The sequence below is a fragment of the Asterias rubens genome, chromosome 8 (assembly GCF_902459465.1).
Source record: "Asterias rubens chromosome 8, eAstRub1.3, whole genome shotgun sequence".
NCBI classification, from domain to species: Eukaryota; Metazoa; Echinodermata; class Asteroidea; order Forcipulatida; family Asteriidae; genus Asterias; species Asterias rubens.
Window position 1 is genome coordinate 14,329,963 of NC_047069.1, and position 27,976 is coordinate 14,357,938.

Below are 27,976 nucleotides of genomic sequence, written 5' to 3' on the forward strand. Positions count from 1 at the left end.
GTGCGGGTAGGTGTCATAAATGACGTGAGAGATTAATAAATCAGAGAGAACACACAGCCACCGGACCGTCGAGTACATGTCATTCATGTGTTGTATTTATATAATAATATTTTATAAATTATTCTAGCCATGGGGTGTAGTATATTTACAACATTATGAGTTATTACATCGTCCATGAAATACAATAGCCAAAAATACATGCCGGATAGCACTGTTAATGATTTACACACATAAAATGGAGCAATAAATTACAGTTATTTTGTGTGTAAACACCCACATACGTATTTTTTACGATTTTTTTTGTATATTCAACCGTGCATGTTTTCTGACTAATTAAACTTTGACCTGCGCATTCTACCAATCAGTTTACCAGTGCGTAATCCTGACGTTGTCATTGGTTAAACGCGTGACCCCCAAAACTGGCACATTGGGTCGAACATTCAAATACGCCATCACTCGCGGCCGGCTAGTGTACTGTTGTTGTCGCCAGCAAGATCGAAGAAGAGTATAAATTTACGTCAAATGACCAAAGTTGTCGTCTGATACTTCTTCCAAGAAGGTAATTTGAACAACAGTATTGGTATTTGATAAGCAATTGGGGGTGCGGTGAACTTGAGTAGAAGCACTGCCGTTTACATGTTCTCTGCATGTAAAACCTTGTCGGTTTTCATCCATATAGAGTTAGACGTGACAAAATAATGACTGCCGTTTAAACAGTTTAACTAGTTTCGAAAAATTTAAAAATTAAGGGCCCGGGCCGTACACTGAAAACTTGCAACCGGCAACCATACAGCTTCAGTAGGTTACATATAATTAGATTAATACAAATGAAATGAATGTCATTATTTACTGTGTTTCTTGTAAGTCTGTAACTTGTGTAAGTTTATTTATGTTTTTAATATAAAAGTTGAAAGCGATTTTAATTTTAAACTTTTTAATTTATAATTTCTTTTTACAAAAAGTGTTAAAAAAAAAAAAATACTTTTTGTAAATATAGAACTACCAACACACCTTCATTTCTTGGAGTATCCGTATATTTTGGCACCCCTATTTTTTCATTCGATACGAAATAATCTAGTTTACTTTAATGAGATATCCCTTTTTTTTGTGTAAAAATGATTGAACAAGTGTGGTGGCGCCATACAATGCCATACGGAAATTTATCCCATTTTTAGATTTCTTCCTCATTACAAAATTAAAGTAAAATAAGTCATTCTATCTGATCATGGACTAGGTAGCTCTCCCCACCCCCACCAGCAGGACCCCTGACCATTCATGCCAGTTACTGAGTTTAGATAGATATGAAATAACAGTTTACTCAACTCAAGTAAAAATGAACAAATTGTGGCGGGATACAGAAAGTTTGCTCTGTTTGCAAAGTTTGTTTTTTTACAAATTTAATAACGGGAATGCATCGGTTTGGCGTACACCACATTATTAGCAATGCGTCAGAAACTATTGTGGTTCATCAACAAATTTTCATAATGATGTATTTATTAGGCCCTCTATGTGTGCAAAAGTAACTAAATCAATTTATCTTTTTCTTTAATCTTTTTGTTTTTCCTTCAGACGCTAGAAAACACTTCCAATAATGCCAGAAGGAGCAGGGGATCAAGACATCCCCGTCCGGGTAGCCTTAAGATGCCGACCACTGGTCCCCAAAGAGAAATCAGAAGGTTGCCAGATGTGCGTCAAGTTTATTCCAAATGAACCGCAGGTCGTTCTTGGGAAAAACAAGGCTTTCACGTATGACTATGCCTTTGGGCCGGACATCTTGCAAGAGCCGGTGTATACGTCTGCTGTCGCACCCCTTGTTGAAGGAATTTTCAAAGGTTACCCCCCCCCCCTTTCGCCTTTTTAAAATCTTATTTTTTTTTTTACTATTGAGGCATATTCAAACTTAAAGGCACTGGACACATTTGGTTTGTCAAAGAGTCATTATTCTCACTTGTTGTATCTATGCATTTTTGTTTGTTTGTTTGAATGATCTTCCCATCAAGGGAACTCGGCAAACTCCCACAAAGGGTCATAAACGCCAAGCTTGCAATGTAAACACTAAAATAACAATTCTGTGAGAAATTGGGCTCAATTGGTCATCGAATCCGATGTTTTAATATCACTTAATTTGATAATTTCCTTTGTAGGTTTGAATGCCACCGTGCTTGCGTACGGCCAGACAGGATCTGGAAAGACTTTCTCCATGGGGAGTGGTTATAATCTAACAGACAAGGTTGCCATGGGAATCATCCCCAGAGTCATCAAGGATCTGTTTGATGGGATCGACAAGAGGACGGACACAGAGTTCCTCTTAAAGTGTACCTACCTGGAGGTAAGGCTAGCCAGCACTCGATGTTATCTCCTTCTTGGTGCTTGAAAGGATGGTTGATAAACAACAAATTTTACGATCTCAATTGTTTCCGTTCAAAAAGATTTGTCTGCACAATTCACATTTGTAACCTTTTATCTATAAAAGATCATGAAGCAGAGTTTATTGTGTCTAAAATGGAATTCAGGTTTTTTTTTACGGAATTTGCACTTTCCTGAAACCAAAAATCATTGGCCCGTTTAGTGTACAGTGTACTTTGTAGGATGCATTCACAATAACCACATGACATCATTTTGCAGGCTGACATTCAAAATGCACAGTGAATGATATTGAATGGTCAAACAGTAGGAGGGTTAATCTTAAAGATGACTTGATGACAGTTCATACTGGATTGCAAAGGAAAATGTAGTGACACTAAACAAGTTTCTACAGTTCAGATAACAACCCTGGTTTATTGTGCAGTGAGTGAAGGTTTTAACTTTTCTTTGGTTGGTTTCACTAATTTTTTTTCTTCAGATTCACAAAGAAGACATCAATGACTTGTTGAATACGTCGCTGAAGAAGGAAACCCTGGCAGTAAGAGAGGATCCAGAGAATGGAATCATAGTAAGTCTACTAGCCTGCAAGATATGGGTCTTACAAGAAACATTTTTGACTCGCCTACGCCTGAGACCGGAATAAAGACTAAAGCAAAAGAAACAGCTACCGGACTAATATGTTTCTTGCAAGATTGATACTAGTCTTGATTCAATACACTCTTTTGTCTAGCCTGCTCCTTGAGACTGGAATAAAGGCTAGATCCACAGAAACAGCTAGAAAACTAATATAGGAAGAGAAACAACTACAAGACTGGGTTTCTCACTAGATCGATACTAGTTGGGCTGGTAGTGCACTCTGCTCTACCAGCAGCTCTTAGTGGATGATACTTAACCGGTGTCTACATCCTTACAGGCTGTCAAGGGGGGTAACCTTGTTTCAGCCCAAGGAGTAGACGTCACATTTTCCCTGGTTGGTGACAGTTGATTTGGGTTTACAGCCAAAAGCAGTTACCATGCCAAAAGCAGTTTTGATATTTTGCTAATTTACAGATGTGATCATAGTTCTGTCTGGAATTGGTAGATCTGGTTACACGGAAATCGCAGGTTCCGTTTTAAAATCATTTAGGAAAATAAATTTTAATAAAAACCTCTAAATTTGATTTTGTCTTTCCAAGGTGTCCGGTCTCTCAGAGATCGCTGTGAAGACTGCCATGGATTTAGACCAATGTCTAGAGCAGGGTTCTATAGGGAGAACGACAGGATCCACTGCTATGAACAGCACGTCTAGTCGCTCTCATGCCATCTTCACCATCATCATTGAGATGAGGAAGAAAGATGACAGGTAGGATGAACTACATTTAGTCCGTCTTCACTTTTAATAATAATTTCTAATTTGTATCAAGATGCTTTTTCGACTTGTGACATTTTTCGTGACTTTTTACCCTTACATGGGTGTATATTAGGCACTGTATACTTTTCCAAAACACTTTGGTGGAATCGAACCGATTTAAATTTGTGGCCTCTTATTCTTTTTAATTTTTTTTTTTATATTTTAGTGATAACTACTGTCACGCTAAGTTCCATTTAGTGGACCTTGCTGGATCAGAGAGAGCTAAAAAGACTCAGGCACAGGGTGAAAGGTTAAAGGAAGGTAAGTCACATCATGTTACCAGGGGTAATAATGTCGGAAGCGCTTTGAGACACCCCTCGGGCGTGAAAAGCGCTATATAAAAACGCTCTATTATTATTATTTGTAATATTATTATTATTATTATTATTATTATTATTATTATTATTATTATTATTATTATTATTATTATTATTATTATTATTATTATTATTATTATTATTATTATTATTATTATTATTATTATTATTATTATTATTATTATTATTATTATGTTGTACATTGTATCCCTCTTGGCCCCATACCAACTTTTTATGTAAGTCTTGACCTTGACATAGATGCTAATGAAGTTTTGAAGACTTGTGTCAGCCTTGCATGCCATCAATGATCACTGGCTCTTTTAAAAAAAGAAGTTAATGAATTTTGTTTATGCACTGGACACGTATTTATAAACAAGTGCAAGTAAAACTTCACTCAAATATGTGCACAGTAAAATTGTGTGGAGTGTGAACCATCATGATTGTAAGCTCATTAAATCAATGGGCTTTGTACTCCCTTTGATTGGACTTGTTTTAATTTTTGCCATCCAATCTTGTTTTGTACACAAACGCAAAGTCAGGACATCAATCGCAATGTAAAAGCATCCAGATCCTATAGTCTCGGTGAGTTCAGCAGGTTTCAATAATGTAAGGTGCTGTGGTTCATCGTAAAAATACCTGACTTGATTACCCCAAAAAATATGTTAAAGCCATTGGACCCTTTCGGTACAGAAAGAAAAAAAAAGTTCACAGATTTACAAATAATTTACAGGGTTTACAGAAGGTAGTGGTGAAAGACTTCTCTTGAAATATTAGTCCATGAAATGCTTTACTTTTTGAGAAAACAGTAAAACAATATCAATTCTCGATAGCGAGAATTACGGATTTATTTTAAACACATGTCATGACACGGCGAAATGTGCGGATACAAGGATGGGTTTTCCCGTTATTGTCTCCCGACTCCGATGACCAATTGAGCCTAAATTTCCACAGGTTTGTTATTTTATATAGAAGTTGTGATACACGAAGTGTGGGCCTTGGAAAATACTGTTTACCAAAAGGGTCCAATGGCTTTAAATGTGATTATTTTTCTCCTTGACTCAAATTCAGGAATCAACATCAACCGCGGCCTCCTCGCTCTTGGTAACGTGATTAGTGCCCTCGGGGATGAGAATGGGAGAAGGGGTCACATACCATACAGAGACTCCAAACTGACTAGACTGTTACAAGGTGAGGTCAAAAAAATTCAAAAAAGTGGTCTTCGAAAATCAACAGCTCTTCCACCCAAGCTCTTAGATCCTTCAAGGGATCTAATCTTGATTTGTTCATTTGATTCATTGCATTAATGCATTCATTTAAAACTTCCCACTAGTTTTTGAGCCTGAGACTCTTTGTACTGGCAAATATAGGTATAGTGCTTCCTTTTTTTATTTTCAACTGTACATTATTTACTCATGCTTGTTTGTGCAGGCATGATATTCTTCCTGTTCTGGTCCAATTTTCATGTGTTTTCACCCTTGGGGGAAAAACAGAAAAATTGTGATGAAGTAGACTGAGAGTTACACATAGAGTTATATATTAGAACTAGAGGGCGCACTGGTGATGCTTCTTGCGCTAACGCGACGGGACCGCAAGATGACAAGCGCGCCATTCTGTACGCGCGTAGAATATGAAATACACGTTTGAGTTTTTTTTTATTGACTCACGCGATGCTGTTTGTTCAACTTACAAAATGGCCGCACACATGCTGTGAGATAGCTGTTTTGTCAACTTAGAAAATGGCCGCCTGCTCGCATACCGGGGCGCGTATATAGGCCAGTGCACCCTCTAGTTCTTATATATAACTCTATGGAGTTACATTAAAGTCTCTATCATTGCCCTTGTACTTTTATTGACGCAACGATTCATCAAGCATCAGTGAATGCCAATAAAATAGAAATAAATTGTAACATTTAATTGTCTCCCCTTCCCGTGTCAGATGCTCTCGGAGGTAACAGCCAAACGTTGATGCTGGCATGCATCAGCCCAGCAGACTCCAACATGGAGGAGACTCTAAACACCCTGAGATACGCAGACAGAGCCAGACAGATCAAGAACAAACCAATCGTCAACAGGGATCCACAGTCTGCTGAGCTGGCTAAGCTTAGACAACAGGTCCGTCCATTTTCCATGCTTTGATTGCTTTGTTATTTATGTAGTGGTTTATTGACCTCTTGCTCGCGCGTCACACGCGGCGACTGTTCCATGCTCACCATTTTGGTGATCAATAGGTTTACGTGTAAACGCTGCGTCGCCTAAAATGCACACTTCACTGAATAAAACATGTTGACTTTGACCACCAAAATGGCGCATCCAAGATTATTCTGATGATGACGTCAGGTGAATTGGGTCAATTGTTTGTTGTTGTACATAGGCAGCTTTGTATCTTTTGTGTAGTTGCACTCATTGAATGTACAGGGCTTGAATTTTACGCTAGACCACTGGCTTACCCTCAGGAAATTTGCCTTGCCCTTACAAGAATCAGCCCTGACTTAATTTTACAGGGCCAAATTTAATGAAGCTGTTAATCAGAAAATTTGAGTGGGGCACGAGTCACAATAAAGAAAAATAAAGTAATTTTGGCTGGTAATCTGTTTCTGTTAAGCAATACTTCTTTTGTGCTTAGCAAAGTGAAATTGGGCCCAGGTGGTTATTTTTGTTTTCAATGATTGTCTTGGTCTTCTTGCTTACAGGTTCAGCAACTACAGGTGCAGCTGTTGCAAGGGATGTCAATCCATGGTGGCTCAGTACCTGCTGAGTAAGTTTTGTACCTCTCATCGTTCCCTTCTCCTATCCTCCTGCAGACTAATAATGCCTTGTCATGTAGCTGTTAAGCAAAAAAAATTGAGTGGGGCATCAGTCACAATAACAGAAACATCAAGTAATTTTGGCTGGTAACCTGTTTCTGTTAAGCAATACTTTTGGAGTGCTTAGCAATGCTTGTGCTAAGAGTGCTTAGTAAGTTGAAATAGGGCCCAGGTGGTTATTTTTGTTTTCAATGATAGCAGTCAAAGTACTCTAAGTCTGCTTACACTTTGGGTCATAAACTTCTCTTTCAAGCATACTCAGAATTGGGTAAAAGCTTTGCATGGTGTTTAAAGTGGGGAATGAAAAAGCTTATAAATGGAAGACAGCAACTATATAAGGCCTATAGTCTCTCTTCTTGGAAGAAGTGATGGTTCTTTTCTGTTTTGTATTTTATCATTAAGTGTAAGTTTAACCTTATTCACTGTGATGTGGCAGACATCATTTCTGTCAAGCATAGATATCCTAATGTTCTCACCTTCAAACACCTTTATGCTAGAACCGATGCTCTGCACTTATCTGCTACTCATCTTTTTCCCAGACTTTGGTCTAGTTTGCCAGAAAACATTCGTAATTCACTACTGCTCTTGCCCTTCCACAGCTTTCTCAAATCACTTAGATTTTCTGTCGGTCAATCTCATGAATCTACTGAATAGTAGCTTTAGCCCAATCACTTGTGCAATATTTTAAGTCGTTTTAATTTATCTACAAGTTAAGGTTTTATTTATTTATTTATTTCCCTTTATTGTTTATCCTTACCCCATCTGTTATTTTTACTTATTTATTTATTTTTAATTTAATTTAATTTAATTTATTTTTTATTCTTAATATATATTTATCATTTTCTATTGGTTTTTAATTTTCTGCTTTTATTATTGCTTTGTGTACTATATTATGTTAAATTTATATTAATTTTATTGTGTACCCCAGATGTGGGGCAACAGATCTACGGATCATAGTATGTATTTGCTTTTGTTGTCCCTTGCCCATCTTGGGGTATAATGTTGTCAATGTATTTTGTTTTGTACTGTTATGGCGAATAAAATAATAATAATAATAAGAAGAAGAAGAAGAACCCTAAGTGAGACGAGACGAAGTGACATGGGTGCAAAAGGACTTGTGCACGAAGTGACATGGGTACAAACTGAGTTGGGTACGAAGTGACTTGAGTTTAAAGTGACTTGGGTACGTAGTGACTTGGGTTAAAACAAAACTTGGGTACGAAGTGACTGACATTCGTTGCCTCCAATGGCCTGGTATTAGCCTTGGTGCTCTTTAAGATTGTGCACCTCGGGATCGTTGTGTTTCTTGCAAGGTAAAATCAAACCAGGGCCCAATTTCATAGAGCTGCTAAGCTAAACTTCTTCCTTGACAAAACAGGATTACTAACCAAATTTTCATGTGATTTTCAGGATAAGCAAACAACAGCTGAATACGAGTAACTAGCAATATGCAACAAATAAATACTTGGTTGGTAATCCTGTTTTTATCAAGGAAGAAATTTCACATTAAGCAAATTGTTGTGCTTAGCAGCTCTATGAACTTGTCTATGAAATTGGGCCTAGAGAATAGATATGAACCTTAACTTCAAATTGTTATGAGTAAACTCATGTACAAACATTGTCATAACACTCATGTGTTTTTGTTGTGCTTTATAAACAGAGCTATGGAAGGAACCGGTGATTTGAAAACCTTACTGGACAGGAATCGTTCTCTGGAGGTTTGAAACCATTTTTTCAACTCATTTTATTAATTTATTTTACAACGAACCATTCAAACACTATTTCAGATATATTTTGTAAGTTCAGGTTTTTGTAATGGATTTGCATTTAACTGAATCAGAACCAATTAATTTATAGAGAGAACTCTTTCGGAAATGGTGATTTAAAAAAAATTATCTCTTGTTAATTTTGCTTATAAATTAGCAATGTTTTCACAACAAAAAAACTTTGGCCCTAGCTGCAAATATTTTTCTCACCTTTTGTACTATTTATCAATATAAACCACAAGGAAAACTGACTGGGTGGATTTTGAGGGTTGAACAACAGTTGTATGGCTTCTGACTGGTACCACTGAACAAAGATAAAGACAAAATAGGGACACTGCCAACATAGCGCTAGATAGCTCAGTTGGTAGAGCGCCGGCATGTTAATCCGGAGGTCATTAGTTCGAGTCCAACTTTGTCAATTTTTCTTAATTCAACACCCAAAATAATTTTGGTAATTTGTAAATTGTTTGCAGTCTCAGAATCAGAAGCTAACTGTGGAGCTACAGTCGTCTATTGATCAGACCACTCATATGTGTGAAAAGGCAATCCTGGTAGGTAGTCTAGTTCCATTCTTACTGGATTTATCTCAGCTACAGAGAGTGATTGTGTTGTGTGCAGTGACGTGGTCTCCCCTGAATATCGCCATCATTTCTTTACACTTGAAGTTTTTTAAATGTGCTGTGCTACCCATGTGAAGACTCCAACCTGGGCCCAATTTCATAGAGCTGCTACGCACAAAAATTTGCTTAGCATGAAATTTCTTTATTGATAAAAACAGGATTACAACCAAAATTTTGATTTGTTGCATATTGCTTGTTACTGGTATTCAGCTGATGTTTGCTCATCCTCAAAATCATGTGGAAATTTTGTTGGTAATCCTGTTTTTATCGAGGCAGAAATTTCATGCTAAGCAAATTTTTGTGCTTAGCAGCTCTATGAAATTGGGCCCTGACCTACATGTATGAGGACATAGGCAATTGCATGCTTGACAGGAACATTTGGAAAGCAATCACAATGATGTTCGGTGGAAGTTGTGGAATGAATGATGACGCAACCCACATGCAGCAATATTATTACAGCAAACACAAAATTTGTGTGTACTTTGCAGATAATAATAATAATAAAGAAACATTTCTATAGCGCCTTATGCAGGGCCTCAAAGCGCTTTACAACAAAAAAACTACTTCACATAAAAATATAGATAGAAAACACTCCAAAAATCTTACGATAAATAGCAGATAAGCAATACAGTACATACCAATAAAAATAGGAATTTAAAAAGAGTTGATAAAAACACAAGAGGGGAGAGGTTACCAGCATGATCAGCCAAGATCCTCAGAATCTGGCTATATTTACAGTTAAAAACAATACAACTGGGCTAAACATTATAACATGTGCACAGTCGCAATCATGGGTACACTTTTTGTTACAAAGACACCAAATGAACAACAGATAAATACTAAGTAACTCCTTGCGGGGCCCAATTCAATAGCGCTGCTTAGCGGTCGATTTTTTGCTTACTGAGCGATTTCTATTTCAAAGCGCTGCTAACTGTAAGCACACGAAAAGGCATGCTAACCTTCCGGTGCTTACCGCACGAAAATAGATGACGTCACAATGCAAACCCACGGTAAACACGCAATATGGCCGCCCAATTTTTCTGCCAACCTGTGAAATACGCTAAGGCTTAAGCAAATTTTTCTGCTACAGTAAGCACGCAAATTTGCTTACCTTTAAGCAGCGCTATGAAATTGGGCCAAGGTCTTGTATTCGACAAATTAAGCAGCCCTATGAAATTGGGGCCTGGTTTCCTATCTTTGCCTTCTTTAATTATTTAGGACGCTCTGCCAGTCAGGCGGTAATGTAATTTTAGCAGACTTTTTTTTGTTACAATTTCTACACTTCCTTCGCCAGGCCGAAATGTCCCGAGACAAACTCAAGCAGAAGTTGGAAGAGCTGAAGGAGCAGACGGACATCAGCATTGGCGCCCTCGACGTCACCGTATCGGCGGCCGACAACGACAAGGCCTCGGAACAGCTGGACATCGTCCGTACCTTGCAGAAGAAGATCATCGAGCTGGAAATGGAGGACAAACTGTCCAACGCCCAGACGTTGTTTGATAGTAACTCGGATAAGGAGAATTCTCAGGAGGTTAGTGTAATTTCTTGAGTTTGAAGGAACACGTTGCCTTGGATCGATTGAGTTGGTCTTTGAAAAGTGTTTGAACCCGTTTGTTATGAAATGCAAATGGTTAGATAGATAATTGAAAAGTATAATATAATGATCCACACAAACATGCCTCGAAATTGCAAGGTTTTCCTTTTACGTCGCGAAGAAACACGGTCGGCCATTTTGTGGAGTCAAAATGGCCGACCGAGCTAGTTCCCGACGTAAAAGGAAAACCGTGCAATTTTGAGTGATACTTGTGTGGATCATTATATTCTACTTTTGAAATAACTTTCTAACCATATATGCATTTAAAAGGCCAACTCCTCCGCTCCAAGGCAACGTGTTCCTTTAACGCTATAGTTGTTGCCTAGATGCTTGCTTGGTTTATTGTGTGCCACACATGTCTTGTTTGACACATATCGTATAAGGTATAATTACTTATCAATGGGCTACTGTTTCAAGGGTACAGTCATGAGGTAATGTGTAGTCTTCAGTAGCTCTATCAGTGTGTAGTATAAGGATACTACATAAAGTGTCATGAAAAATGATAAACAAGACCCCTCAGCACTGGCGCCACATGTGGATACCATCTTCCCATGGTCTGCCACTGTGGGAGACAAGATCCATTATGCATGTCTCACCAGGCAGCATAAAAAATGCAGCGCCAAAAATGCACACTGCAAGTAACGCACAGGGTCTCTGACTCCCAAAGTGGCACAACCAAGATGTATCGTCGTTCATGTCTACGCCTGGGCCCAATTTCACTGGCTATCTGCTTACTAGTTGGTTAATCTTGAGGTCGCAGATTCAAGTCTCACTGTAGTTTCAACCCAAAATTATTCAAAGATATTTAATTCACAAATTTTAAACTGAAACTTACACGAAGCACCTTACTGTTTGTATTCAAGACTGATGCGAGTGCTGAGTCAGCAGAGGGGTCGTCCTCTCCCATTGATGCCACCAAGCATACACTACGCCAAGCTCAGCTGGGTAGGGAGCTCCAGGAGCTCAACAAAGCTCTAGCCATGAAGCAAGAGTTAGCTCAGACCATGGGACAGAACGATGAGAAGATGACCGTCATGAAGATGCACTACGAGGTAAGTTGTTTTGGGCTATCTGTTTGTAAATATTATGAATTTTTTGTTTTATCTGTGATCTGTACTATGTGTCTCGTGCCAGTACAGCTATTGTAATGTCATGTCTCAAGTATTTGATTGTCAGGCTTTTAAAAATGTATTTGTTATAAATATAAGTTCTCCCTAAACAGGGCTAAAAACCACTCCTGGTAAGGGGCTTCAAGAAGAAAATATTTAAGAAGCTAATCAACGAAAAGGACCTGACAGTTTAACCCAAGCAGAAGCTTTCCCAACAACTTTCTTGATTAAGCCTTCAATATAGACTCGGATAGTATCCAAATGTCATGCCATCAACTATTTTGTGCAAAAAACTTCTTTTTTTTTCTTCAAATGGGTGGCATTATTGAATAAACAACCTAAACGAGCAATAGGAGACTTTCCAACGCTAGGCGGCAGCAGACATACCGGGTAAATTTCCATTGTTTACGTAGTTCTGAACATGCGCATAATTCTGAGAACAATGGATTTACCCGGTAAGTCTGCTGCCCTCTATCGTCCCAGAAAGTCTCCCATTATGTTTTCAACAAACTGATGACTAGCATACGTCTTTGGTCTTTTCACCAGAACACCATGAGAGATCTGGAGAAGGAGATTGCAACACTTCAGAAGGAGAGAGAAGGCCTGTCATCAGCTCTGCAAGTAGCAAAAACAAACACTACAAGTAACAAGTAAGTAAAGATAAGATGGTCAAGATGGTGGGACAAATGCTAAGTAGGCAAGGTTTGTGGTGACACCATGTAAAAAAATAAGCACACTGATCAAATCGTCGAGCAGAAAGAGATTTTTAACATGGTGGCAGCGCAAATCTCACTTGCTTACTAATGCCCGGTTCATACTTCCTGCGAATGCTTCGGATGAAGCGAATTTCATTGCATCACAAAATGAAGTCGAGCACGTACTGAGCAAGTATGAACCGGGCTTTACTTAAGTAATTTGTCACTGCAGAACAAATATGCGGCCTCTTGTCCATTTTGTTATTGTTCACAAAGCAGAACACACCTTAGCACAATTGGCGTCTGCAATTTCCAATGTTTTGTGAGTCTATTCCTCTGCAGCCCTTGAATTTCATTCCAAAAGGGACTCAGGAATTTGCCTCTGGTGAGGGGCACTGCTATGGTAACTTTGCAAGTAGGGACTGAAAACCCAATTTACATAATAATCCCAGGGGTATTCCTACTGAGGACCTGGAGATGGAAGGTGAGGAAAGATACCACTACGCCAACCCAACCAATCGATGCATACTTTTTTTAATGCAGATCCTATGTCGTCATTGACCACCATCTTTGTAGAAAGAAGAAAAAAAGGAAAAGTGCACACTTGTACGCTTGCGCACGGCTCCCAGCCAATGATAGCCTTTCACACATGCTCATTTCATCAACGATGCCGGCCAATGCAAGGGGTCTATACAGTCACAACAATTTTACATTAAACTTTTTTACAATTTCGTTTATTTTTTGGTCCAGAGTGAGTGAGCAACGCCGTGTGCGACTCCAGGAGTTGTCGACAGAGATCAGCAAACTAAAGAAGAAACTCGGGGAGCAATCCAAGCTGGTGAAGCTGAAGGAGAGGAGCGATCAGACATGCACCAAACTCAACACAGATATCCTGGTAAGAGACTGTCGTTAAAGACACTGGACACCTTTGGTAATTGTCAAAACACAGTCTTCTCAACTGGTGTATCTCAACATATGCATAAAATAACAAATCTGTGAAAATTTGAGCTCAATTGGTCGCCGAATTTGCGAGTTAATAATGAAAGAAAAAAACACCCTTGTCACCATTGTGTGCTTTCAGATGCTTGATTTTGAGACCTCAAATTCTAATTAAGAGGTCTCAAAATCAAATTTGTGAAGAAAATTACTTCATTCTCAAAAACTATGTTACCTCAGAGGGATCCGTTTCTCACAATGTTTTATACTATCAACCTCTCCCCATTACGCGTTACCAAGTAAGGTTTTATGCTAATAATTATTTTTAGTAATTACCAATAGTGTCCACTGCCTTTAATTCAATTAAATAAGCAATTGGAAAGTTAGGTGTGAATAATGTCTGGTACAATGATTTGCAGAGTCACAATGTGCCGCTCACATTTGAATTCCTCAGACTTAAGAGACAGTTGCTATGTCACATAATTAGGGGCAGGCTTTTGCTTAGTTGTGTAAGAGACGATGAACACCTTGCACAATTCTGAATGAATGTGTATGGCACAATGGCACCAGGGTCTGCTCATCTGGAGGTTGCTATACAAAAGCTTGCTTGAACCGCTTGACGTAGCAACTGTCTCTATAGTCTGAGGAATTCAAATGTAAGCTGTACATTTTGACGAAGCAAGTCATTGAACCAGACATTATTTAAAGGTAATAATAATCACAATTGCATTTCTATAGCACCTAACACCTTCAAAAGAAAGTCTCTAAGCGCTCACTAGTGGGTTTGAATCCCCCCCCAAGTAATATGCCTGTGATTTTTTTCAACAGACCTCGCGAAAGTTCTAAGTATTCAATGCTAAACCAAAACTTAAAATTCTTGCTCCAAATTCAACATCTATTATTCCCTTGCCCTGTTTGTAGTCGATGAAGCAAGCCAGAGTACGTCTAATGAGACAACTTAAGGAGGAAGGAGAGAAGTTCAGACAATGGAAGGCACAGAAGGACAAGGAGGTACTTCAGCTCAAGGCAAAGGTAGTCTCTCTTTAATATACTGTCAATTCCCGCTTGAATTTGGAGCCAGACTTGTTCTTCTCTCGTGGCCATATTTTCTACCTACTGTTCTTTTTCAAAACTCATGATATTTCTTTATAAAGCCCTGAAATCTAATCTCTCAGCTTTTAAGTCTTTGTTCTCGCTTGTTCTCTTCAATTTTAACTGTTTCTTGGTGTCTCTGCAGGATCGGAAGCGCCAGTGTGAGTTCAGCAAGATGACTCAAAAACATGAGAAACATGAGAATGTCTTACGACGGAAGATGGAGGAGGTAAGAAACGTAGGGCTGTTTGCTTGTCTCGTGCACACCCTTTATTTAAATTCCGACACCTTGCTGTTACCCAAGCAGGTGCCCTGGATTAAGTATGTGTGAATGTCATGAATTTTAAGCTAAAAACTACTATTTTTCTTAAAGTTTCAAAAAAGCATTCTAGAAGCAATTACTGTTGTCAAGGCATACCACAAGTGTGATGCTCACTTTCCAAACTTTATTCTCGGGTCAATTTAAGATTCATCCTAAGATGATATGTCAGTGATTTTTATTGAGACATTACATGTTGCCTTGCAGTAAAGATGGATCTACGCTTGAGATCAATCTCAATATTAAGTTAATGTCACAGAGTGTGTTGAAACCAACACTACTACGGGCTAGTTTAATCAACCCCTGCCAATAACAGTCAAAAATTTGGTGCACTCTAATTGGCGTAGACGCTGCTAGGGTTTATCCAGGCATCAACATGTGAAAGTGAACATTTGTTTTTCAGTGAACTCGAACACCCCTTTTCTCGGATGCTTGTTGATAGAGAGATGAATATTGGCCTTTCAGAGTTAAAATATTTCCAGGTCTGCCAACCTGGATCGATTCCCTTTTATATGAAAAAGCAATAGCAGTATTTTATTTGACCTTGTTTCAGGCTGCCAATGCGAATAAACGGCTGAAGGAGGCTCTTGACAAGCAGAAGGTTGTAAGACAAAAGCAGACCTCGGACAAGGCAAAGGAGAAGAACATGGTGGGAGTGGCCAAGAGGATAAAGGTTAGCTAGTAGTCAGTGGTTTATTGTTAACATTTCCATTGGCAGAGTCTCGTTTCATGATACAAAAATCATTGAATGGCACAAGAATGCATTAGTTTTAGAAGACACAATAATGGGTGCGTTTTATAACAACAACAAAAGTTGTGGGAGTTGAGATTTGTTTTTTGGGTAGATTGACCAAAACAGACTTGTAATTAATTTTTCAATGATAGGAGAAAATTATCATACCTTGTTAAGAGCTGTAATGATACATTTTGTCTTTCACAGTCATTTACTTCAGTTTCATTGATAAAATGTAGATGAATTTTAGGAATTAACCCAAAAGCACCCTCTATCTTCGTTTTGTGGCAACAGGTAGAGCATAATTTAATATTTGTTAATTAAATTCTTTATTTTTTATTTGTTTAATTATTTTTTATTATTATTATTATTATTTTTTTTTTTGGGAGGGGGGTTGGAGCGTTATAAACCAGTGATAGTTCAAACTAATTGTTTAGCAAAGGGATGATGATAAGTACATTTTTTACACACTGTAAACAAATTACAAGAGTTTGAAAAGCAACCCGACTAAAATACAATAAGAAACTTCAGCAAAATGACATAAGGATTCTGAAACAATCATTTTGTCCAGCTCAAGGCATTTTTTTTTTTAAGATGGTAGTTTAACAGTTTCGGCAATAGTGTTTCTGATTGTTCTCTATTTTTCCCCGCTGGTATTCAGAGCTGGCTTGATCATGAGCTTGAGGTGATGGTGAGCGTCAATGAAGCCAAACGCCATCTTGGATCTCTCCTTGCGGACCGCAAGACGCTGTCTCAACAGCTTCATCAACTCCAACAGGAGACTGAAGATCAGCCCCCTCAAAAGGTGACACAAGGAAGAGAAAATGTTCTCTTTACGATGTGGTGTTTATTTTACTCCCTTGAGTAAAAGCAAGGGTCACTGAATAAGGAAGGCCCCGTCCACAAATAACAGATTATGATAGTGTTTAAAAGTCTACTTCATACAATTGGTTCTGTTGAATTTTATAGAATAATTGAGACCAAAATTTAGAAGTTATTTTGACTTTGAAAGATTACTGTGATTTGCGACACAGTGATTTGCATCCAAAATGAATGTCATACAGAATTTGTGTATGTTGATCCTATTCACTTCATCTCAGTAAAAATCGTTGCTGTTATTAAATAAGGGTTGAGATTTGTTCAGCCTTTTTTTCTGAATTCAGACTATTTATGTCTCCCTGGCGAAGAAAACCAGCTGTTATTTTGTCAACATACAAACAAAATCATGCTCTTTAATCTACATCTCTAGTGCTTAGAACACTGTTCTTAAAAAGTAATCAAACTGTGGTTTTTTCAGCAATGACTCTCAACCTTGGTTACAGTGAAGTGCAAATGTTGGTCTATGTTGCGTTTATATGCTTACCATAATTTGTATGTGCAATTTGACTGCCAAAAGAGGGGTCTTTTGGGAAGAGAGGTCTGTACAGTTGGCAATAAAGCCTCTTGATTGTTTTTAACGACTTCATCTTGTTTATTACCATTAGAAACTTGCCACCCCAACCAAGGCAGTGGACGTCCATGACCGTGACATTACGCAGCGCATTAAAGATCTGGAAATGGAGCGAGAAATGCGTAATGTCCAGATCTCTGACCTCCAGCAGAAGATCGTGGACGCAGACCAAGGTAGGAATGATTTGATTATTTTCATTCAGCCTTTGCATGCTTGGCATTCTCTGTCCGCTACATGCTCAATGTGGTGTAGGTCTAGAGCTTCATATAGGGGGTCTCTGTTAGCAAGTATGGCTTGATGTTAGACAGAGGGGACTCTGACTGTCTTTAGACACTAGACCAGGGTCCATAAAGCTGCTTAAAAACAGAAATTAGCAAAGCACAGAACAACTATGCTTAGGTTACCAGCAAGTACCAGTACCAGTACCATAGGTGTGTTTTGGTTGTCGTAACCAAAGACTGTTTCAGATGAATTGGCCAAACGACCAAAAGAGTTATCGGTTACGACTGCCAAAACATGTCTCATGTACCACCTGTGACTGTTGTTGTGCCCAAAATTTGCTAAGCAGAAATTTGTTCATAAAGTCTTACTCTGTTTAGAACTTGGATCCTTGGAACCCTATTTTATCGTTTAACTCTTTGCCCATCATATGTGTCCATGTTTATTGTGGATTTATAATGGTATCGGGTCTGTGTGTCTTCTGAATTTTTCCTGCTTGCATGATTGGATACTCGTTTGACTTAAAACTTCTTTGAAGATCTTTTGTTAAACATCTTGTTTGTCATTTGTAGTGTTGTAGAAAACCTGTAAATCTGAGACCAAGTAGAGACCACTATATCCAGTAGAGTTTAATGCAGTCTAACTTAATGCAGTAACAACCGGCGGAAGTGCCAATTGCAAAATATAAAAAAATATCTTCTTGGGACGGAATCTGTGGTGATCATAGGTTCTTCATTCAATGTACTCATTTGTGGAAGTGCCAATAGCAAAATATAAAAAAATATCTTCTTGGGACGGAATCTCTGGTGATCATAGGTTCTTCATTCAATGTACTCGTTTGTTAAAATTTAAGCCCATCAGTCAAATCAGAACGGTTAAAGAGCGCCTAAAGTGCTATTCACACAGCTGTTTAACTAGGGTCCCTTGCCTAATTTTAGCATGGTTGTAAAATGTAGCAATGTTTGCCAAGATTTTGGAAGAGAACTTGGAAATTGTTGTTCTTTTTAGAACATTTTACAACCTTGCTACAATTTAGCAAGAACCCTTGCTAAATTGCTCTCGTGTGAAAGGAGCTAAAGACTCAAAATCTGCTCGCTGCTTGGGACAAAAAATGTTCGTTTGCGGATCAAACCTTCAAGGCAAATCTTAAAAACCGCTGCTGCTTACCAAGGGACTAGAGATTTTGGCATTGTAGCTACTGTACATCCAAGCACAGTACTTAAATACTGGGTGAGAACACACACATTTAATATCTCTTGTTGCTTTTGCTATGCATGAGAACACCGGTCATTGTTTTTTTTTATTTTATACTTTGCTTGCAAGCTGCTTTCTTTTGTTTTTATGACTATTTTGTACTTTGCTTACTTAACTTATTTGCATATTTAATTTACTGTTAAAAATGTTTTTAACATTATGTATGAGTTGTGTTTTCATGAAACTTTTGCTTAAGGAATGCTAAACATTAGTTTAATTTTCTTGTATACATCAGCCTACACCTATTGACACTTTTTTCAGTCAATCTTTTTTGTGTTTGTGTGTTCGTTTTTTGGGGGGGGCAAAATTAGAGGTTTTTTCTTTTTATGGTTGATAGTATTTTCTGGAGAATGTTTATTGCAGCTGTGAAGTAGAGTGAAACATTTGAATGAAACTCTCACAAGTTATTTTGAAAACAGAATTCTTAAATCATGATCTTGAAATGGGTTAAGAACGAACATCTGTTTTGAAAAATCAATTTGATAATGATTTTGATTTATAACATGTGACAAGCTCTCTTCTAACAATCAATCAAATGTTTTCCATTTGCGTTCATTTAGCTTGCAACTTTTTATTCATTTAGTTTGAGCCTTCATCACTACACCGATCTATTAGGCCCCGCCCAGGGCGCATGTGTGAGCAAGAACACGTGAGCCTTCCGATGCCATTCTGCACAATTCTGCCGCGCGCGCAAAGCATACGCGCACGCGTGTCAGACTTTATTTGTCAGACTTTTGGTTGCGCAATGGGTTGTGATTGGTCAATACGCAATGGGGCAGAGCTTAATGGATCGGTCTATTATTTTACTTTAGCACTACAAGTATAGGCCTGCACTACACCATGTGTTAACACTCAGTGTTTCATTTTGCACTTTAAAAATATAAAATACAGCAAAAACAAATTCAACAATAGGAACATTACAAATTATACCAATTATCAGATCTTTATGTGATACATTTCTTCATTTGAAAAGAGTAGTGTGAAACAAATGTTGATTTGGACTGATTTTTAACTGTTGTTTTTTTCAGAGGAGAAAGGGAAGTCTAGGTGGACAGAAATAACCAGTATGGTGGAGGCTAAATGTGGTCTTAAATGGCTGCTGGAGACGGTAGGTCAACAGTTAGTGTTCTATTTGCAGGCCTCAAAATTACCCACGGCACCCACGGCAATTGCCGTGGTGCCCTGTGCTTTTGCTGCAGTGCCCTTTGCAAAGTTCTAATACAAACTAACATACTATACTCATAGAGGTTGCCCCTTTCCAGAGAGAAATTGCTTTGCCCATTCAAGAGGGAAGTTTAAAGGCCCGGTCCCGCTGCAGCGATTACGAGAACGATAACGACGCCAAGAGAACGCATTCGTTTGGTTGAATGAGCGTGTGTGTATTCTGCGTGGAGCAATTCAACCAATAGAACACGTTCTCTTTACGTCGTGATCGTTCTCTTTACGTCGTGATCGTTATCGTTCTCGTTATCGCTGCAGTGGGACCGGGCCTTAAGGCCTGTATTTGCTTCGCAAATTGTGAGCTTTACACGAGGCTCAATTATTTGTGGGAAAATCATCAAGACCTCGGGGATTGTTTGTAGCTCAAGTTATTTACTAGACCAGACGTTCTTTTACTAGACCGGTTTCAAAACGAGAGAAAAAACTTGCTGACAAAGTATTCAGCGTGCATTCAGCTGTTTTCTTTTGAATAAATACTAAGACACGTAAGAGAAGATTTATCTTGTTTGCCTTTCATATTAAGTATACTTCGTTATCAACAGAATTGAAAGGTATTTAAATTCTAGTAAGCTAGTATTTGATTGTACCTCTTAGTTTCATTGTATGCATGTATGTTTATATAGGCATGAAACAATCAAACAGAACAAAACAAATAACCAAATGTATACAATCACTTTAAAGGCAGTAGACACTATTGGTAACTACTCAAAATAGTTATTATCATAAAACCTAACTTAGTAACGAGTAATGGGGAGAGGTTGGTAGTATAAAACAATGTGAGAAACGGCTCCCTCTGAAGTAACATAGTTTTCGAGAAAGAAGTAATTTTCCACAAATTTGATTTCGAGACCTCAGAATTAGATTTTGAGGTCTCGAAATCAAGCATCGGAAAGCACACAACTTTGTGTGTTTTTTCTTTAATTATTATCTCACAGGTTTTTTATTTTGTGCAGTAAAAAGACTGGTCCTTGACAATTACCAATAGTGTCCAGTGTCTTAAAGCCATGTTAAAGTTTTTGAATCTTGCTGATGTAACAATCGTCTGATATTCAATACCTGTTTCTTCCAGTGCGTTGCTGCCAAGGCTAAAGCAAATACCACACAGAGTGACTTGGAGGAACTGAAATACAGCCACACTGAGCTTGAGAAGGAATCAGAGACTCTACAAGAAACGATCTTAGAGCTGAAAGCTGACCATGAGAAACAGAAAACTGTGATGCAGAGATCTCACGAAGACAAGGTAAGAGCTACCCACAGTCTGTGTCGATTTGAACTCAATCCTGAGAGGCTTTTTTTTTACCTGCGGTTACCCCGACGCACTTTCACAAAAATATAACAATATAATATTGAAGTCATAGCGCATGTATCTACCAATAAGGTACTGAAGGCGCTGAGTATATACAAAGTTTCAGAAAGATAGGTTATTGCAGTGATGAATTCTGAGACCCAACTATGTAGGACCTTATAAGGGTATACAAGGTGCCAAGAACACCGGGGGGAACCCTTCTCTTTTCGATAAGTGCACTGGGTTCTTTTACATGCGTTACATAACACATGGGACCACGGCTTAACATCCCATCTGAAAGACGAAGCAATTGTTAAGTGTCTTGCTTAAGGACACAAGTGTCACGGCTGGGGATTCAAACCCACACTCTGCTGATCAGAAACACCAGAGTTTGAATTCGGTGCTCTTAACCGCTCAGCCACAACACTTCCTGTTTAGGTCCCTACTCCACTGGGTTGGGGTTGCACAATTCCAGAGTACCCAGGGTTTTACCGCTTACCCCTACTTCAGAGCCTACCCCTACTACCGCTTACCCCTACTACCGCTTACCCCTACTACCGCTTACCCCTACTACCGCTTACCCCTACTACCGCTTACCCCTACTACCGCTTACCCCTACTACCGCTTACCCCTACTACCGCTTACCCCTACTACCGCTTACCCCTACTACCGCTTACCCCTACTACCGCTTACCCCTACTACCGCCTACCCCTACTACCGCTTACCCCTACTTCTGAGCCTACCCTACTACCGCTAACCCTAACTTCTGAGCCTACCCCTACTACCGCTTACCCCTACTTCTGAGCCTACCCCTACTACCGCTTACCCCTACTTCTGAGCCTACCCCTACTACCGCTTACCCCTACTTCTGAGCCTACCCCTACTACCGCTTACCCCTACTTCTGAGCCTACCCCTACTACCGCTTACCCCTACTTCTGAGCCTACCCCTACTACCGCTTACCCCTACTTCTGAGCCTACCCCTACTACCGCTTACCCCTACTTCTGAGCCTACCCCTACTACCGCTTACCCCTACTTCTGAGCCTACCCCTACTACCGCTTACCCCTACTTCTGAGCCTACCCCTACTACCGCTTACCCCTACTTCTGAGCCTACCCCTACTACCGCTTACCCCTACTTCTGAGCCTACCCCTACTACCGCTTACCCCTACTTCTGAGCCTACCCCTACTACCGCTTACCCCTACTTCTGAGCCTACCCCTACTACCGCTTACCCCTACTTCTGAGCCTACCCCTACTACCGCTTACCCCTACTTCTGAGCCTACCCCTACTACCGCTTACCCCTACTTCTGAGCCTACCCCTACTACCGCTTACCCCTACTTCTGAGCCTACCCCTACTACCGCTTACCCCTACTTCTAGAGCCTACCCCTACTACCGCTTACCCCTACTTCTGAGCCTACCCCTACTACCGCTTACCCCTACTTCTGAGCCTACCCCTACTACCGCTTACCCCTACTTCTGAGCCTACCCCTACTACCGCTTACCCCTACTTCTGAGCCTACCCCTACTACCGCTTACCCCTACTTCTGAGCCTACCCCTACTACCGCTTACCCCTACTTCTGAGCCTACCCCTACTACCGCTTACCTCTACTTCTGAGCCTACCCCTACTACCGCTTACCCCTACTTCTGAGCCTACCCCTACTACCGCTTACCCCTACTTCTGAGCCTACCCCTACTACCGCTTACCCCTACTTCTGAGCCTACCCCTACTACCGCTTACCCCTACTTCTGAGCCTACCCCTACTACCGCTTACCCCTACTCCGGTGGCTTTCCCTGGGGTATGCCCATTTGACGGGGTTTGCTCAATCGTTTGAATTTTGTTTCAATGTTTATTTTAACAAGTTATGTATACAATATAAAAATGAAAATTTAAATAACAAACTACTATTATATGGGGTATATACACATCATAATTTTGCATGAAATAGAATTTTGAAAGAAGATTTGATTTTGTAGCGAAAATTTTTCTTTGTTCAAGTTGTTTTCTTGTTTTTGGTGCACATGAGACATTCACAGTCAGTTTGGGTGTTCTCTTCTAGTTACACGATATGTTATTTCATTCCAGGTGCTGTATCTCCTGACTCAGCTGTCGCAGGCAAAGAGTCAAAGTCAGCCAAGTACTCCAATTAAACCCTCTCTGAAAGATGCAGATGACCAGCTGGTCAAGAGAATCAGGTTTCAGGTGAGTGAGAGAAACTCAACAAAATGTTTATCTGTTCTTGGCCCAATATCTGCGATATCAACACCCAGGGTTTGCCTCATGCAGCAGCTGGCTTATTTGGCCAATCGGCATTTTTGTATTAACCTACTTTTTTTTATTCTCAAATAAAGCCATTATACACTTTCGGTAAAAAAAAAAATAATAAAAAAAATTCACAGATTTGCAAATAATTTACAGGGTTTACAGAAGGTAATGGTGAAAGACTTCTCTTGAAATAGGACGGGTTACTCCTCCTTACTCAGGACTAGCCATACGTTTTTCATATCTCCTAGGACTAATCCTTAACTCTTTGTGAAATCGACCCCTGTACCCAGAAAGTGTATCACAAGATAAGATAATAACTGATCTTTATATTGGTTGTGGACGCTTTTCACCAGAAGTAGTTTTTATGTCTGAGATTGTTTCCATGTTGTAACTCTGTTGTTTAATATTTTGTACAGGATGACCAGATTAGAGAGTTGAGCACACTGCATGAGCAGCTACAGGAGACAGTGGATGAGAATGATCAACTACACAAGGTGAACTTTCAAAAACAAAATGTTGAATGGCACAGACTAAGGCGAATTGACAAAAATAGGGAGACCACTATAACACAGGGCTATATAGTTCAGTATAGTAGAGTGCTGGCATGTTAATCTGGAGGTTGCAGGTTTCATTCTTGCTCCAGTAATTTTTTCTTTATTTAAAAAAACATACTGTTCTCAAATCTGGTTCTAGGGAGTCTTTGGCATGCAAGACAAGTTTAAATTGAACAATTAATTTTGCAGTCAGCGCCCAACTGTCTCTAGCTATGTACAACCCTGTATCCCAACCACAGTTTTTTTTTCAAACTGTGGGGTTCTAAACTATTACATTAATTTAAGTTCATAACTTTGTATTTTGCTCCACAGCAATTGACACTGATGAGCTACTCTGGGCGTAAACAGTCCCTGATGCCCGCCATCCGGTCCCCTGAAACCTCCCCTGAGGGAACGCCAGTGCTTAAGAAGAGAACAGCCAGACAGGTACCAGACTAATTAATGACTCACTTCACGGAGGCCGTATCCGAAACAGTAACTTCGGCTACAGCTACGGCTAGATCGCGCGCGTCTGCTATTCTTCAACACTGGCAGACGTGCTGATCTAGCCGTAGCTGTAGCCAAAGTTACAAGTTCGGATACAGTCTTACTAGGGGCTGCAGCTACAGCTGTTGTTAACGATTTTCAAAAGGAGGTTGCGATCCAGTTGTAAATTTTGATTATATATATATAAAAAAAATGATAACGAATTGGATCCTCTCTTCTTTTTTATTTATTAACTCAACAGAGAAACATTCCGAGGTACACAATTCAAGAATATTTTCATTCCGAATCTGAGAATGATTTTGATAACTCGAGGGACTCAGATTGGCACCTGACACCGCACATCAAGGCAGCACGAGGGGCACGCCCCATAATCACAGGAAGCAAAAAGGTCTCTCTAGAAAAGGTGAGAATTTATCCCACACTCACTGTCCAGATTGATGATACAATTGTCAGAGTATGTGGTGGATGTTTATATTTTTTTTTTCGTCTGTTTTTTTTTATTTTTTGAGGAATTTTTTAAAAAGCAAATTACAAGGATAACCTAAAACCTTTCAAGTGTGTGAGTCTCATTTATAACATATATTGAATTTGTTCCTGTATTGAGCAGGTCTTGCTGCATATAATCACTTGATGAAATCCGGCATTTTTCATTTCTCGTCGTAAACAGGAATAGTGGCAGTCATTAAAGTGAAAGAGTACTTAGCATAGTTTTTATAGAAAACATATGTCTAACTTTATGCTAAAGAGGTTTTGCCCAGTTTAAAAAGGAGTTGCTTTTTTGGACGCTAGGTGGCAGCAGACTTACCAGGGCCCAATTTCATAAAGCCTGTAAGCACAAAAATTTGCAAAGCACAGAAACGTATTGCTTAACAGAAAAATTACATTAAGTTGCATTGTTGTGACGGGTGCCCCACTTAATTTTTGCTAAGCCTGATTGGTTAGTAAACACTGTGGCTGCGATAATAAACTGGGCGCTTGACGGCCTGCAAGCCAAAATGCAATTTGCCCGTAAAGATGGTGTCTATTGCAATTTATCTATTGTTGACAGTTTGAATTTCAATGATTTATGTTTCCTATCATAGGTTGGGTGTGGATGCAAAGGTTTCTGCAAGTCTCGTCTCTGCAGCTGCAAAAAGAGTGGGATTGCGTGCTCTGAGAGCTGCAAATGTGAATCGGTGAAATGCCAAAACAAGGGGGATTTGGTAAGATGAAGTTTATGACACTTTCAATGCCAGACTTTGTTTGCGTCTTGAACCTACAACACCCGGCTTTTTTTTTTCTTTTTTTTTTTTCTAATTCCCATATAATAAAAAAATGTCTTTCGTTCCAAACAAACGTATCTTGCTGATTTCGCTGTTCCCTTGGTACATCCCAAAGTCAAGAGTATTTCTTGAGTGATAATACCCTATTGTGATAACATGTACGTTTTGGGTCGTTCATGTACATATTATGACATATTTCCAGATCTATGTACGATAATGGTACTTTCAAAATACATAAAATATACTTAACTTGTTTGACCTTGGCACTGAAAGACAAACTTTTGGCACGCCCACGTTCTTTCATTTCGATCGATCATAAAGAATAAACCAATGAAGTTCTGTTGATACAAAATCCAGGCAAGATTTTTATCAGAAACAACGTACCTAGTATACAACTTTAACCGGGGGTTTTGAAACAATTAGAGTAGCGGACATATATGACAAGAAAATAAGCAGCACAGCTTTTGGAAAATTTAGCATTTTGTTTTTAAGAAATCTGCACCAATCAGCTTTGTAGAGCATGCCTTCCTTGACTTCTCTCCATTGAGTTCTTTGCTAGTACAGTGACTAAAGCCCGGTTCATACTTCATGCAAACGTGAAGCTAATTTGACGTGAATTTGACGTCACAACCCTCCTTTCGCAGCGATATTTGCAAGTTAGTTGAGCAGAGTTGAACTGCTGCGAATTTTTTGTTGCGAATTTGTGACATCAACATTCGTATCGCATTGGCATTCGCAGGAAGTATGAACCGGGCTTAAGTTGGCTTTTCTGATAGTCCTTGGCCTTACAAGGAATTAATGATTTTAATTATTGTCTTGTCCCTTTGTTTTGTCTCCTTGTTTGTAGATTGTCTGTCTGGGCTGTTTTCTACAACCCTAAAGTCACCTGGAAATAGAATTTTTTTTCTTTCAAACATAAGAGTATATGCTTACAAACAATAAAACAATTTTTTTAGTATTTGTTTGTCAAGATTTATGTTTAAAAAATATATAAAGTTGTTTGGGGGCTGACTCCGCCTACCCCTTTTGTGACGTCAATCGAGGCGGACTTTGCCTGCAATGCGTATAGTAAACACACGTGCAAAGTACATGTACGTCCAAGTCGTGAGTTGGTACATTTCAAAAAGTGTTTTTCTGCATTCAGCAGCAATACACCTGGTCGGCATTGCCGGGATTTTTTTTTTTTTTTGGCAACGTACAAACTCACGACTTGGTCTGTATGTGTACTTTGCAATTGTGTTTACTCTACGCATTACAGGCAAAGTCTGCCTCGATTGACGTCACGAACAGCGCCCTCTCGGGTCGGGGTCTACTCTTAAATTTGTAAATAACATAAGAACTGATTTTTTTAAACCTTAGTTAACTGTTTATTCACATTCCACTCATCAAAACACATATATTAGTGACAAAAGCTTTCAGGTGACTTTAATCTCACAGCCTCATACTTACTTTATATTTGGTTCACATAGATTAACTATTTTCCCCCCATCCTCTGTGCTTATTATTTTGCTTATCTATGTAACATTTTGCATATTTTATTTTTTGAGAGCAGTAGTATGAAATAAATATTAACTTAAATTGAAATGAATAAATTAAATGAAATGAAATTTACTTGATGACGAATTACTTAATTTATTTTCCGCTCACTGTTTTACCAGAACGCAAGCGACACAGTCACCAGTACGTCCAGCGTCTTAATGAACACGACCATCGTCATATCAGATAACGAGGACTCCACCATTGTCTCAAAGAAACCGTCCAAGCCACCCAGCCGAGTTCTCTCCGTACTCAGCGATAACCTCTCGACATCAAGCAGTGACGAGTTTGAGATCAAACCCAGATTCAATAGAAGCAAGCCAACCAACCCTTTCCTTGGAACCATCGGGAAGAGGGGTCCCTCATCATCAGTTGACGTAGAGAACACGGGGCTTGTGAGACGGAAGCGGAAGCTTCTGAGTTCGTCTACGAGCGGCTCGTTCTTTAAGCCGCTCACTGATAGCTGACTTATCGGTTCAATTTTTTACCTTGTTGATGGTAATAGTATGACTGAGCCACTGTATAAATCAGATGTGAATGTCTTTGTGTGAATGCAAAAGATTGAGAAGAAGCTTAGATGTTTCACTTGGTCTGAGATCATTAAAGGCACTGGACACCTTCAAGTAATTGTCAAAGACCATTATCCTCACTCAGTTTATCCCAACATGTGCATAAAATAACAAATCTGTTAAAATTTGG

General features: G+C 39.2%; 1 protein-coding gene across 1 annotated transcript; it reads left to right on the forward strand.

The window, feature by feature from the left end:
* The first annotated feature begins 469 nt into the window (after positions 1 to 469).
* Positions 470 to 27,943, forward strand: LOC117293702 (chromosome-associated kinesin KIF4-like). The gene is made up of 28 exons (XM_033776115.1): positions 470 to 559; positions 1,570 to 1,832; positions 2,145 to 2,329; positions 2,843 to 2,932; positions 3,540 to 3,706; positions 3,921 to 4,015; positions 5,140 to 5,259; positions 6,008 to 6,183; positions 6,762 to 6,826; positions 8,536 to 8,593; positions 9,115 to 9,192; positions 10,556 to 10,792; positions 11,719 to 11,907; positions 12,511 to 12,614; positions 13,410 to 13,554; positions 14,517 to 14,627; positions 14,833 to 14,916; positions 15,560 to 15,679; positions 16,401 to 16,544; positions 17,224 to 17,362; positions 19,691 to 19,770; positions 20,953 to 21,123; positions 23,260 to 23,376; positions 23,856 to 23,933; positions 24,306 to 24,419; positions 24,721 to 24,882; positions 25,562 to 25,681; positions 27,400 to 27,943. Exons 2-28 carry the CDS (start codon positions 1,592 to 1,594, stop codon positions 27,742 to 27,744), a joined length of 3,735 nt encoding a protein of 1,244 aa, XP_033632006.1. The 5' UTR covers positions 470 to 559; positions 1,570 to 1,591; the 3' UTR covers positions 27,745 to 27,943.
* The last annotated feature ends 33 nt before the right edge of the window (positions 27,944 to 27,976 follow it).

Coding starts and splice junctions, on each gene's coding strand:
- LOC117293702 (XM_033776115.1), top strand. CDS start 1,592: ATGCCAGAAGGAGCAGGGGATCAAGACATCCCCGTCCGGGTAGCCTTA. Junction 10,793..11,718: donor ATAAGGAGAATTCTCAGGAG/GTTAGTGTAATT, acceptor TTTGTATTCAAG/ACTGATGCGAGTGCTGAGTC. Junction 15,680..16,400: donor GAGTGGCCAAGAGGATAAAG/GTTAGCTAGTAG, acceptor GCTGGTATTCAG/AGCTGGCTTGATCATGAGCT.